This window comes from Callorhinchus milii, unplaced genomic scaffold (assembly GCF_018977255.1).
Source record: "Callorhinchus milii isolate IMCB2004 unplaced genomic scaffold, IMCB_Cmil_1.0 Scaffold2, whole genome shotgun sequence".
Classification (NCBI taxonomy): Eukaryota; Metazoa; Chordata; class Chondrichthyes; order Chimaeriformes; family Callorhinchidae; genus Callorhinchus; species Callorhinchus milii.
Genome location: NW_024704743.1, coordinates 76,452,940 through 76,466,420, shown reverse-complemented (window position 1 = coordinate 76,466,420; position 13,481 = coordinate 76,452,940). Strand labels below are relative to the sequence as shown.

At 41.0% G+C, this 13,481-nt stretch overlaps 1 protein-coding gene across 1 annotated transcript in view; it reads right to left on the bottom strand.

The window, feature by feature from the left end:
• Nucleotides 1-480: 480 nt before the first annotated feature.
• The window catches only part of susd5 (sushi domain containing 5), a 29,332-nt gene continuing 16,331 nt past the window's right edge, over nucleotides 481-13,481 (bottom strand). The window contains exons 4-5 of the mRNA XM_042332264.1: nucleotides 9,501-9,689; nucleotides 481-1,943 (exon numbers count right to left, since the gene is read on the bottom strand). Of these exons, the coding sequence (XP_042188198.1) occupies nucleotides 706-1,943; nucleotides 9,501-9,689 (1,427 nt within the window). The 3' untranslated portion in view covers nucleotides 481-705. The remainder of the gene's footprint in view (nucleotides 1,944-9,500; nucleotides 9,690-13,481) is intronic.

Here is a 13,481-nt window from a genome sequence, read left to right as displayed (position 1 = left end):
GTTATATGGCCCCACACAGATTTTCTAACACATTTTTTTCCCTTGGTCAGTATTTTTCAAAACTATGTGAGGCCATTCATCAAAAGATCATTGTATACGAAACCGGAATAAATATGTAGAAACTTTCCAACTATTATAAGTCATTGCCATTTCCTTGAAAAGAAGTATAAAGTATTCATTAGTTGTAATAGTTTAGACTATATTATACTGAAACACATGCAAATTGTTGTCATTTTAACATACTGAAATTATTTACAAATCTTTACACTTCTGGCTGCAGCCAGTCAAGATCACCAACCCTCCCTTTTCAGAAGATTCCTAAGGATTTCTAGTCTTCTAATTTATAACTGTTAGTGTATCAAACCCAGTGAGACTATGCCTTTGTAAACGAGAATAAATGGGCATTGATAAACATAACCCCCCCACCCCCCCAATTCCCTCCCTCCCCCACCCCCCCATTATAAAATTGTTTTCCAATTTGTTGTGTCCACTTGACTGATTCAAGCTCAATGTCCATACTGCATTCGCTAGGTATTTTGAAGCATACTTCTGTTGATTATTCAAAGCACATCAGAACTAAGATGACTCTTTCAGTACCACAGTGTTTTCCATTTTGTAAGGTGGAGTCAGCTCTGAAACGTCCACTGTGATTTTGTAGCTGGTAATTAGCGCCTCCTTAACAAGCAGATCCGTGTTCTCTCCAAATTACACTTTTTGCTGCATTTCAATTTGCTCACCACGCCTCGTCTGCCCTTTTCCGTTCATCTCATACACAGATGTTTTCTGATGCCTCCTTTTGTAACACCACAAGGCCAGTATAGATGCCAGTGCAAGCAAACCGATCGCAATGACTATAATGGCAATCATGGGGCCTTTGCTTGAGCTTGGGCAGTCTTCCCCAACACAAGGCTCAGATGTGGGCATGAGCTTGGCCTCAGTGTCTCCTGTGAAGTTCTCTATTTTGGGGAAGTCGTCGTCATCAATGTCAATTTCTGTAAAAACCATTGGAGTCTGAGTACTGGGTTCAAGTGTGTCTGAATCCAGAGTGTGGTAGGTTGTAGGTTTGCCTCTTTCTGTAGGAACTGGAGCATGATCGACAGGGTGCAAGCTCTCACCTGTTGTTTCTACAGTGGTTGTGAAAAACACTGACGGCTCAGTAACAGCATCAAAAGATTTCAGAGGCTCTTCCGTGACTATGCCTGAAGGTGTGGTAGTGAAGTGCTTGACGTCGTTGATCGCTTTACTGGCACTCACATTTTCTGGTGCTGTGGTGAGCGTCAGACCTACGCCAATTTGTTTGACTCCCTGGTCAGGCATTCCCGTTGGCGCCATTAGAATCTGTGTATAATCAGTGGCTGAAGTGCTTGGCGTGTCTGCCCTGCTGATCTCAATGTGATTTGAGTGATCTGTGGTGATGACTGTCTCATCATCTGTTTCCATTGATCCGTCAACCTTCTCACCTTCCTCCTCACTTTCAGATGCCACGGGATAGCCATCCAGCCATGATTCATCAGTGCTAGCCACTGTTTCCTTGATGACTTTAGTTTTGTTGTGCACAATGGAAGACTCAATCAGGAACTCCTCGTTTTCCGTTTTCACCCCTTCAGTAACCTCTGTCTTTCCTCCAATCTGATTATCGCTTTGGGTTTTGGAATCCACACCTGGCTGCTCCTGAACATCAGGCTGCTCTGTTTCGGAAAACGCCTCAGAAGGGAACCAAAATAAGTGCTTTTGGCTGAGTAATGAGACAGGCCATTCAGTTGGCTCTGGTGTTTTTCGGCCGTCTTTCCCCATTGAGTCATCATCTTCCTTGTCTGCTTCCTCACCTTCTTCGTCATCATCGGAAAAAATGACTTTGCTCCCCTTTCTGTTGCGATCTGAAAACGACAAAGAGTCGCCATCGGGGAATTTGTCTTCATAGTCAATATGCCCCTGGGTGTCACCTGAAAATGTATAGAGAAAACAGCGTAGGTTTATTCTACAGTTAGCATTCTGATGGTATATGAGGCTTGCCATTTGGCGAAAATGCAAATGCTTGTTTTTAATATACTCACAAGAAGTGCAACTCATCTACTTTATATGTAAAATATCACCCCAGGAATTTTACAAAATGAATGTGGAAAGGACAGGGAGGGAAGTTTCTAATCTCTGCTCATTGGATAATTCTTTTCTGTTTAAATCTTTCGACAACTCAGTTGGGGAATAAATATAAATCTCAATTGAGGATTTATTTATGAAGCATTTTGGTACTGGGGCTGTGTCAGCTTTCTTGGCATCAGCTTGCACTGCTGAAATTACAAAAAAATTACAAGGTCAAAAAATAGAAGCCACTGCGCTGAAATTAGATGCTTAAGTTCAGTTCTACAGACAGTTTTCAGAAAAGGATGGAAAAAAAATGGGACACGTCACAACAGATTCGATAACGCATTCGATCATTAATGAATCTGTTATGAATACTATATTTTTAGCCCGCTCGGTTGACATAGAATGCTGTGAATATCTTTATTCAGACCATTTGTTTACAACTGAATGAAATACTTGATTTTTGTTTTATGTATAAAGACATTTTTTAAAAATCCTGGCTCCTGATCATTACTTATATGGACGGAGGCTACTGTATGACTGAGTATGGAATCAGTTGGTGTAACACATAAGTGGACCCCATTTCATTCATATTTTGACTGAGGCAGGTATCATAGCAGTGACTGATTCTGACCTTTCACACTATGCACATTTTCTAGCAGTGAGCAGCAGCCGGAACGTTAGTTTATATTTCCCCGTTCCAGCCTGGAGATCTGCAGCCAATTTTAGCACATCCACTATCATCATGAATCATTTTGAAGTGGCTCCCCAGTTATGCGACTGAAGACGCAGTTTCCACCTTGCTGAGAATGGCAAGTGATGTTTTTTTCTCTCTCACTTCAACCCAGCCCAACTCCATGAAGCTAACGCTGGCAGAAGAAAACCAGGATGAAACACTAACCATATAAAAGCTTCTATTCATCCATTTAACATCAAAGAAAATAAGCACCACTCCTCCATTCTGAAGCCTCGATTTCCATTCTGAGTAACCCAGAGGGCACAGTTAGGTGCGTGCAATATTCTGCAATCGTCTCTGTTTGTCTTGAGAGGCCTGAAGTGCCTCTATAGAAAGTAACCTTGCCTAGTGCTGGTATGTAGCAAAGAAGTGCAACAACCACCATATTTAGCCACTGACAATGTTTAAAATAATCTCACATCTTTCCCTCCCTCCTTTGCAAGCTTTAAAATGATTTTGATTTGCACATGGGTGCAAGGCACGCCTTTTAATAAGCAGCTGCATGTAATGTTCCTGGCCTCTTTGAAAGGAATCTGTGTAATGTCCAATTCGGTAGTGTATTGGAAGTCAAGCACAGTCAGATCACAGGGATTTACAACAACAACTTGCATTGCCACAAGGTCAGAGCTTGTCCATGGGAAAGACAATCGCAGGAACGATGAAGATGATGCCAGAGACAAGTCCTCATCTCACCCTCAGACACTGTTCATAGTGTCTGAGGGTGAGATATAATTCAGCGGTCAGACAGTCCAGTGTGAAGAAGGGTGAAGCTGCTGTAGCCATTTTAGCCCATACATACCTGAGCTCGCATTTCCTCAACACTAGCCTCAGTTATTAACCTCTCACTGGTGCTCTGTGCTGAGCTGCTTTGCTGTAATTATGGGCTCTCTAATGCAGAATAAATAAGGATGTTTCCAAATCCATGCCTCTCACCCTCAGTCTACTTAGAGCAACTTGAATATCCCTGTGTTTTCTGTGGAACACAGTGCTCATTCATGGTGGGGCACAAAGCAGGAAACACTAACTATGAGGAATCATTGTACCTCTGGAAATCCCTTAGCTAAGACTTGCACAGCTCCAGTTACTTCACGTCTGTGACATAATCCTATACCATTCTACTTGATATATATATATATGTATATATTACTGCCATTTGATAGATGTTTCTAGCAGCAGCAAGTAAAGACAGTTATGTTGCATGAATTTTTAATTTTAACGTAACGACTACATGCAAATCATAAACAAATATTTATCTGGTGGTATTTTTAATTTGAAAAATGGATATGAAAATTCATAAATAGAAACAATTAGCCTCTGAAAAGAATATTAGAGTAAAACGTGATCCTCTTCCTGGGCTGTGGATGTGTTGCTGCTTTTATAAAAGCCTTACTTTTCTCTGTCCTGCTTGATAGGGCAACAAAAATGCTACTGATGAGACAGAAAGTTCTGCCAGCAATAACTTCTCAGAGCACCGCAAGTTTCCTAAATAAACAGTAACCTGTTGACAAGGAAATTCTCAGCAGCCTTGAATCCTCACAAAATGCTGTTCAGTAGGCCGAAGCATTTTCCATTTTGAAGAATTTGTAAATGTGTTTTAACAGTCAATGCACAGCAGTTCCCACTACTGTTTTTGCATTAGTTGCCAAAATAGTTACAGAAGTCCAAGCTGGTCTTCATTGCATGTTTCTGCCACTGATTAGCGGTGAGGGGTCAATTATTTGTGGCCTTAGGTTCAATTTCAGGATCAGACTGGCTCAGTCGGTAGCACTCTTGTCTCTAATACAAAAGGTTGCGGATTGAAGCCCCACATCAGGACTTTGAACTCAAATGTTGGGGGATGCTATTTTGTTCAAGGTGTCATCCTTCAGATGAGATGTTAAACCATGATCCTGCCTGCGTGTTAGGTGGACAGTAAAGATCTCATGGCACTATTTCAAAAAAAGGGAGTTTCTTTCCGTGTCCTTACCAACAATCCCCCCCAGATAAAATTTGGCACTCATTTAATGGCTGTTTGTAAGCCATTGCAGTGTCCAAATTTGCTACTGTGTTCATCTACAAAGTACAGGGTCACAACACTTTACAGTAAATCCTATGAACTACATAACCAACCTACTACCACGAAGAAAGCACATCCTCTTAGCTCACTATGTCTCAGGCAAGAACTGAGTTGCTCCCACAAGACCATCGACCAGCAGGTACAGAATTATCCTTTCTCACTGTGTTGTAAACATCAGAGACAATTTATTCTCATCACCTCCAATAATGCAGCATCTCACCAGGACTGTATTGCAGTGTCAACCTAGACTATTGAGTTCAAAGTCCTGATGTTGGACTTGAACCCATAACCTTTTAACTTAGGGGTGAAAGTGCTATCAATTGAGCCAAGCTGACACATAAGCTATGAACAGTGCCTTGAGAAGTTAGGGCAGTTTTCACTAGAGTTGAGAAGGTTGAGGAGTGAACTGATGGATGTATGTAGGGAGGGCTACGACAGGATAAATAAGTAATTGATTATTTCCACTTGTCAGTGAGTCACTAAGAAGAGCTCACAACTTTAAGATTATCACAAAAAGAATTAATGGAGAGGTTTCACTTCTTTACATAATATTTGTTGCTGAAGCAGAGTCTATTCTGTATTTTAAAAAGGAATTATAAATAATCCTTGCATTTGACATAGAGCCTTATGTCATCAAGATGTCTCAAAGTAATTCACAGAATATACTGTAAAGTGTAGTGACTCTGTATTTGTAGGTGAAAATGGCAGCCAATTTATGCACAGCAATACCCCACAAACAGCCATGAAGTGAAAGACCAATTTTATTTTGGGGGATTGTCCGTCAGAACACGAGGAGATGATGGTTTAGAGATAGAAACACTGCCTTCTCTGTTAGAATAGTGCCTTGGGATCTTTAACGATCTTGGAGTCCTGTAGCTTAGTGGTTAAACCACTCGCCTCGCAAGCGAGAGAACCTGGGTTCAATTCCCGGGCAGAGCGAAACATTGGGCAAGTTTCCTGACTCCACATACCTCTGTTTACCTAGCAGTAAGTAGGAACCCAGTTGTTAGTCAATTGGCAGATCACTTTTCCGGGGGTAATAATCCCTTCAAAAAAAAAATAATAATTTGGTCACTCAATCCACGACTGTTTGTGGGACACTGCTGTGCCCAATTGAATGCCGCATTTTGCCCACAGTATATATATAGTCAATTCATTTTACAGTATATTCTGTGAAGCGCTGTGAGATGTCTCGAAGATGTGATAAGGCGCTATATCAATCCAAGGATTATTATTATTATGTCCACCTCGACCAACAGACAGAACCCAAGTTTAATGTCTCAGCAGAAAGATTGACAAGCACCTCTGACAATGCAGCACACCCCTTGAATTGGAGCGTCAACTTAGACTGTATAGGCTCCAAGTCTCGAAATGGAGTTGAACACATCATTTTCTGACTCACAGGCAAGAGTGCTACCAACTGAGCCAGGCTAATACTCATTAACAGGACGCATTTTCAAGAATATAATAATAATAAAAATCCTTGCATTTAATATAATGCCTTAATGTCGTTCAGCTATCTCAAAATGCTTCAGAATATATTGTAAAGTGAATAGACTGTATATTAGAGTATGAAAAGTGAGCAGAAGGGTGGGATCAGATTAATTGACATGGACAAAAACAATAGCACATATTTGATGGGCAAAATGGCATATTTCATGCTGCAACTTCTACGATTCTATAATATTCAAACCGCTAAGGATGTTAAGAGCACCAAGTTGCCAAATGTCAGTGTGTGTCCTTGAAATCTGAGGTGGATTCACAGACTTATTTTTAGGTACAAAATCTTCACGTGGGCAACAGGCCAATAATATCCTGGCCAAATAAAGGTAAATGACTGCTAGCATTGTTTTATAAGCCCTCAGAGATTCCAATTTTAGTTCCCTGTTTGTGAGTTCAGCATTGGCACTACTGTGAAAACATTTACAACTTTTAACAGATTCACGCAACTAATGTCAACATCGTACAGCCAGAAAATCAAATCCAGTGGAGACCTTTCTATGCCAATTTCAACCTGCTGTTTTCACCTTCATCAAACAGGCCCTTACTCACTCCAACATAATGTAGACTTGCTGACAGAAACATCCAAGGTGAAATGTTTGCAATAAAATCACTAGGAAATAAATTTGCTTTATCTACTGGCTGCTGCTGTAATTTTATAATTATTTCTGAAATACACATCTGGGAAAACAACTGGATTAGAACTCATTGGAAGATTTTTAGGATCTCTAACATGATTTCCTAATAAGAGCTTACAACAGCTTACAAAAATACATATCCTTCTCAGAGCCAGAACAATGATTCACCAACCTCATGGTAACTCTACTCTGGAAGTAGATAGCATCAGAGCTGAGTTCCTCCAAGTTGGGATATGCATTAGCCTGGCTCAGTTAATAGCATTCTTGCATCTCAGTCTGAAGGTTATGGGTTCAAGCCCCATGTCAAGACCTTGAACTCATATACTTAAGGCTGACACCACAATGCATTGCTGGGGGTATAATTCTTTGTCAGACCCTCTGTCTCTCAGATGAAATGTTAAACTGCCTGTTTAGGTGGACGTTAAAGATTCTGTTATGCTATTCCAAAAGAGAAATAAGTTTATCCCTGTATCCTGACCAACAACCCCTCAAGTAAAAATGGTTGTTCACTTCACGGCTGTTTATGGGACATTCCTGTGCACAAATTAACTGCCGTAGTCCCCTAAAAATACAGTCACTACACTGTACTGAAAATCTGTGAAGAGCATTGAAACGTTTCAACATGAGGCATTATATCAAATGCAAGGATTATTATTTATTTAATAAAATGTATTATTTGTGAAGCACACCAATAAAACCCTTTGTGTTGACCTCCTGTAGGATGAAACAGCATATGGCTTGGAGAATAATTTCTTTGATAGATTTACAGTTTTTTGTCACAGAAATGTGTATTGCAAGGCACTGTCATTTGTAATTTTAGAATTATTATTAGTATCCTGTAGTAAACCTGTAGTAATCAATACAATTTAGACTATGTTAGGGCAACTGTTATCTCAAGACCAAAGTTTAAAATCCAGTCCAGACTGATAGGATGGAGGTCTCCTCTGGCTGCAAGGATCCTACAGCACTACAAGACATTATCCTACATGAATATATATCCGTGCTATATAAATGCACATTGTTATTATTATACATAAAATGTTTCTCTTTAGGTCTTCTCACACAACATACTATTTTCCAACTGAGAGAACAGCCAAATGGTTTGCTTCCAGAATTCTACCATGTTCCTCTGTAAAACTTTGCATCAGTTTCCGAGTCAGAAGATTGAGGATTCAAGCCCACATTGGGACCTGGACTCCCATAGTCTAAGCTGACACTCCAATGCAGTGCTGGGGGTGCATTGCATTGTTGGAGTTATTGACATTAAATGAGATGTTAAATCCGAGCGTCCTGTCTGTCTGCTCAGGTGGACGTTAGATATCCCATAGCACTATTCAACAACAACAACTTGGATTTATACAGCGCCCTCCACGTCAGACAGCATCTCAGAGCCCTTCATAGTAACAATCCCAGGGCCGAGCCGGAGGAGGGGGAGGAAGGTGACCAAAGGCGCGGTCGAAAAGAAAGGTCTTCAGGCAAGACCTGAAAATAGGAAGAGAGGGACAGGCGAAGGGAGTGAGGAAGGGAGTTCCAGAGCCTTGGGGCATAGTGGCTGAAGGCACGGCTGCCGTGGGTAGAGCGGAGGACTCGGGGGACAAGGTGGAGGCCAGACCCGGTGGAATGAAGGCAACGGACACTGTTGTGAGGAGACAGGAGGTCAGAGAGGTAGGGGGTGCAGAGGAGTGGAGGGATTTGAAGACAAGGGTGAGGATCTTGAAGTCGATCCTCTCTGGGACAGATTCAAATAGAGAAGGGTGTTTCTCCCAGTATCCTGGTCAACAATCCCCCAAATAAAATTGGTCACTCACTCCATGGCTGTTAGTGGAACATTGTGTGCAATTTGCCTACAAATAGGGGAATGGGCTGGTTCGGAGGAATTGTCTGTGAAGGGAATGGGCTGGGAACTGGAATGGACTAGGAGGGGAATGGTTAATTATCCTATTTATAGCAAAAAATCTCTCATGGAAGTCAAAAGTATCTTCTTCTCACATTACAGCTTCTGTCTATAAAAGTTACCCAAATACGATTGGTCTTACCTTAGTTCCATATTTCAGAATTTAATAAATTGAGCAGTGAGCAGTAAAACTGTGACTAATTTACCTCCAGCATATTATGTGGTGAAACACTATACACACAATTAATTTCAGTGTACCACGCTTCTCCCCAGGCACCAATTACTGAAACACAACTACACTGCACCTGGGGAAATGGCCAATTTCTTTGATTGGAAACAAATATTTAAGGTTGCGAAGGGAAATAAAAAGTGTTTAATTTGGCAAACCCAAGAAACCAACAAGCAGAACTTTCCAAAGAAAAATACATCAAGGCAACTGTATTATTTAACATGCCTGTAAAATAAAATCCAACTTCAGACTCAGACTATGCCAATGTTCAGCATTCTGAGATGCTATCGCGTGTGAAGGGCGATGTATAAATGCAGATTGTTGTTGTTGCGGAACATTGGAATTTGCTACTGCATCTCACTCACCTTTCATACAGACTTGAACATGGCCGTACCATTCTCCGCAACTATCACATAAGAGGCTGAAGACACTCTCCTTGTTTGTCATAATATAGCCGTGAGTGCAGACATACAGCACCTCATCTCCCATTTCAATGTGTGTATGGCTCTCCAGAATTGTGTTGGGAAAAGAAGGAGGATCTCCACACGGGTTGCCTGCAGAGAGGAAAGAAAAATTAGCAAGTGTTGATTTCATTTTTAAGACATTTCCTAAACTCGGTGTGATTCATTTTATAGTTACAGGGGGAAGGGGAACATCCAGAAGTCGTGGTCCATGTTAGGATCCATGACATAGGGAAAAAAAGAACTGAGATCCTACAGGGAGTGTATCAGAAGCTAGGGAAAAAGCTAGAGTAGGACTTCAAAGGTGGTGATCTCTGGATTATTCCCAGTGCCTTGTGCAAGTGAGTATCAAAACAGCAGGATCAAACACATGAATGCATGGCTGGAGAAACAGTGCAGAAAGGAGGGCTTCAGGTTCCTGGATCATTAGGACCAGTTCTGGGGCAGGTGGGACCTGTACAAGGTGGATGGTTTATGCCTGAACAGGGCTGAGAACAATGTCCTTACAGGGAGGTTACCTACTGCTGTGGGGAAGGGATTAAACTAATTTCAAGGGAGGAAGTGAATCAGGATGTAGCATCAGAGAGGACAAACAAGTTACATAAAGGGCTGGGAGAGACAAATACAATGTAATTCAATGTTTTCCAAAAAAAGGAGGGATTAGACGGAGAGAAATGCAGAGCAGACTCAGTTGGTCTTGGAATGCATGTGTGTAAATGCACAAATAAGATTGGTGAGCTGCAGGCTCAAGTGGCGAACATGGGGTTATGATGTAGTGGCAATAACGGAGATCTGGCTCAAACAAGGTCAGGAATGGGAACTGAATATTCCTGGCTACAATGATTCCAGGAGGGATAGGGAAGGGGAAAAAAGACAGTTGTGGCGATATTGATTAAAGACATGGTTACAGCCCTGGAAAGGGATGATGTGCTAAAGGGTCCAAAAACAGAATCTATTTGGTCAGAGTTAAGGAGCAGAAAAGGAGCTGTTACTCTGTTAAGTGTATAGTATAGACCATCAAATAGTGGGAAGGGAATAGTGGGAAGGGAATAGTTGGACAATCAAATCTGCAAGCAGATTTCAGAAAGATGCAAAACCAATAGAGTAGTGATAATGGGGGACTTCAATTATCCTGACATAGACTGGCAAAATAACAATATAAAGGGCAAGGAGAGGGAAGGATTCCTGAAATGTGTGCAGGATAACTTTCTGGATCAGTATGTTTCCAGTCCATCGAGGAAGGAGGCAGTGTTGGATCTAGTTCTGGGGAATCAAGTGGAGCAGGTTTCAGTAGGAGAGCCTCTGGACAACAGTGATCACAACATCATTAGGTTTACAGTACTTATGGAAAGTGACCAGGAGCAATCAAAGGTGAAGATATTCAACAGGAAGAGGGCTAATTTCAGTGAGTTAAAAAGGGACTTAGCCAAGGTTGACTGGAAAGAAAGATTGGCAGATAAAACAGCTAATGAGCAATGCGAAGCCTTCAAGGAGGAGATAGTTTGGCAACAGAACAAATACATTCCCACAAAGGGGAAACATACGGCATCCAAACCTCCCTGGATGAATAAGGAAATTAGGATTAAAATAAAACAGAAACAGGAGGCTTGTGATAAATGTCAGGTCCAAAATACAGAAGATAATCAAATAGAATATATAAAGTACAGAGGATAAAGTACTTTCATTAGAGGTATATGAAGAGGATAAAGTACATATATAAAGTACATTCTTCCCTCTCCTTGCCCTTTATACTGTTATTTTGCCAGTCTATGTCAGGATAATTGAAGAACTGGAAAAGGAAATAAGAGGGGCCAAGAGATTGTATGAGAAAAGATTAGCAGATAACATAAAAGGGTATTTTATAAGCATACAAAGAATAAAAGGTTAGTCAAAGGTAGGGTGGGTCCAATTAGGGACTGAAGAGGAAATCTTCATGTGGAGGCAGAGGACAAGGCTGACGTATCGAATTACTTTTCATCTGTCTTCACAAAAGAAGAGGATGCAGCCAATGCCACAGTATCGGAGAAGAGGGTAGAAATTCGATAGAATAAGAATAAGCAGAGAGGAGGTACTAAAAAAGTTGTCGGTGCTTAAGGTAGATAAGTCACCCGGTTCGGATGGGATGCATCCTAGATTACTGATTACTGAGAGAAGTAAGGGTGGAAATAACAGAGGCTCTGGCCACAATCTTTCAATTGGACACTGGGGTGGTGCCAGAGGACTGGAGGGTTGCAAATGTTACTCCCCTGTACAAAAAGGAGCAGAAGGATAAACCCGGGAACTACAGGCCAGTCAGCCTAATGTCAGTAGTGGGAAACTTCTAGAGACTATAATCTGGAACAAAATAAATTTTCACTTAGAAAAATATGGGTTAATAAAGGACAGTCAACATGGATTTGTTAAAGGCAAATCATGCCTAACAAACTAGAAGGTTATGCTTGAAGGCTTAGTTGAGGAAGGGCAGGAGGAGGCTCATGTGGAGCATAAACACCGGCATAGGCCAGTTGGGCCGAATGGCCTGTTTCTGTGTTGTATATTCTAATGTATTCTAATGCAAACTGATAAAAGTTTTTGATGAAGTAACCGAGAGGGTGGATGAAGTGCAGCTGATGTAGTTTATATGGATTTTCAAAAGACGTTTGATAATATAATATATAATAATCCTTGCATTTGATATAGTGCTTTTCATGTCTTCTAGACGTCTCAAAGCGCTTCACAGAATATACTGTAGAGTGAATTGACTGTACATTTGTGGGCAAATCATGGCAACCAATTGCGCACAGCACTGTACCTCAAAAACAGTTGTAACTAAATTGAGTGACCAAATTATTATTATTATTTTTATTGAAGGATTATTATCCCCGGGAAAAGCGATCCGCCAATCGACTAACAACCGGGTTCCTACTTACTGCTAGGTAAACAGAGGCATGTGCAGGTAGGAGAAATTTTTTCACACAGCAAATTCGGATCTGGAGTGCATTGCCTGAAAGGGTGGTGGAAGCCGATTTGATAACAACTTTTAAGCGAGAAGTAGATAATTATTTGGGGAGGACAAATTTGAAGGGCTAAGAGGAGAGAGCTAGGGAATGGGATTATTTTGAATAGCTCTTTTCAAAGAGCTGGCACAGACATGATGGGCTGAATGGCCTCCTTCTGTGCTGTATAATTCTGTGATTCTAGTTATTGCTGTAGAATCAGATTTGTAGAAATTACAGAGTTGGAAGAAACTGTTCAGCCTACCGACACTAAACTGGTGCCAGCACATCCCAAATCAATTAAAATATGTTTTATTCGTTATAATGCAGCACATGAAGTGCTTACATTTTCAATACGTCTCATGTGAGTTGGCTACTGCTGTTGGCTGTAATTCAATTTGGTAGTGCTCGCCCTCACCTAGTGAGTGGTAAAGTATGACTAATTTACCTCCAACCTATTGTGTGATGAAACATTGTACACACAATTAATTTAAGCGTACCGTGCAGTAAATTACTCTATTCTATAACACAAAGTGAAATTATATGTACTATGGATAAAACTTACTTTAACTACGTGATGGAGTGTACAGATTTACCTCAAGTACATCACACAATAAGAGTGCATTCACAATAATAATAATCCTTGATTTGATATAGCGTCTTATCACATCTTCAAGACGCCTTAAAGCACTTCACAGAATAGACTGTAAAGTGAATTGACTCTATATTTTGTGGGCAAAACGCGGCAGCCAATTTTTAAAAAAGGGATTATTACCCCCGGAAAAGCAATCCACCAATCGACTAACTACTTACTGCTAGGTAAACAAAAGGCATGTGTGTAAGGAAACTTGCCCATAGTTTCGCCCTGCCCGGGAATGAAACCCAGGTCCCCTCGCTTGCGGTTACCATT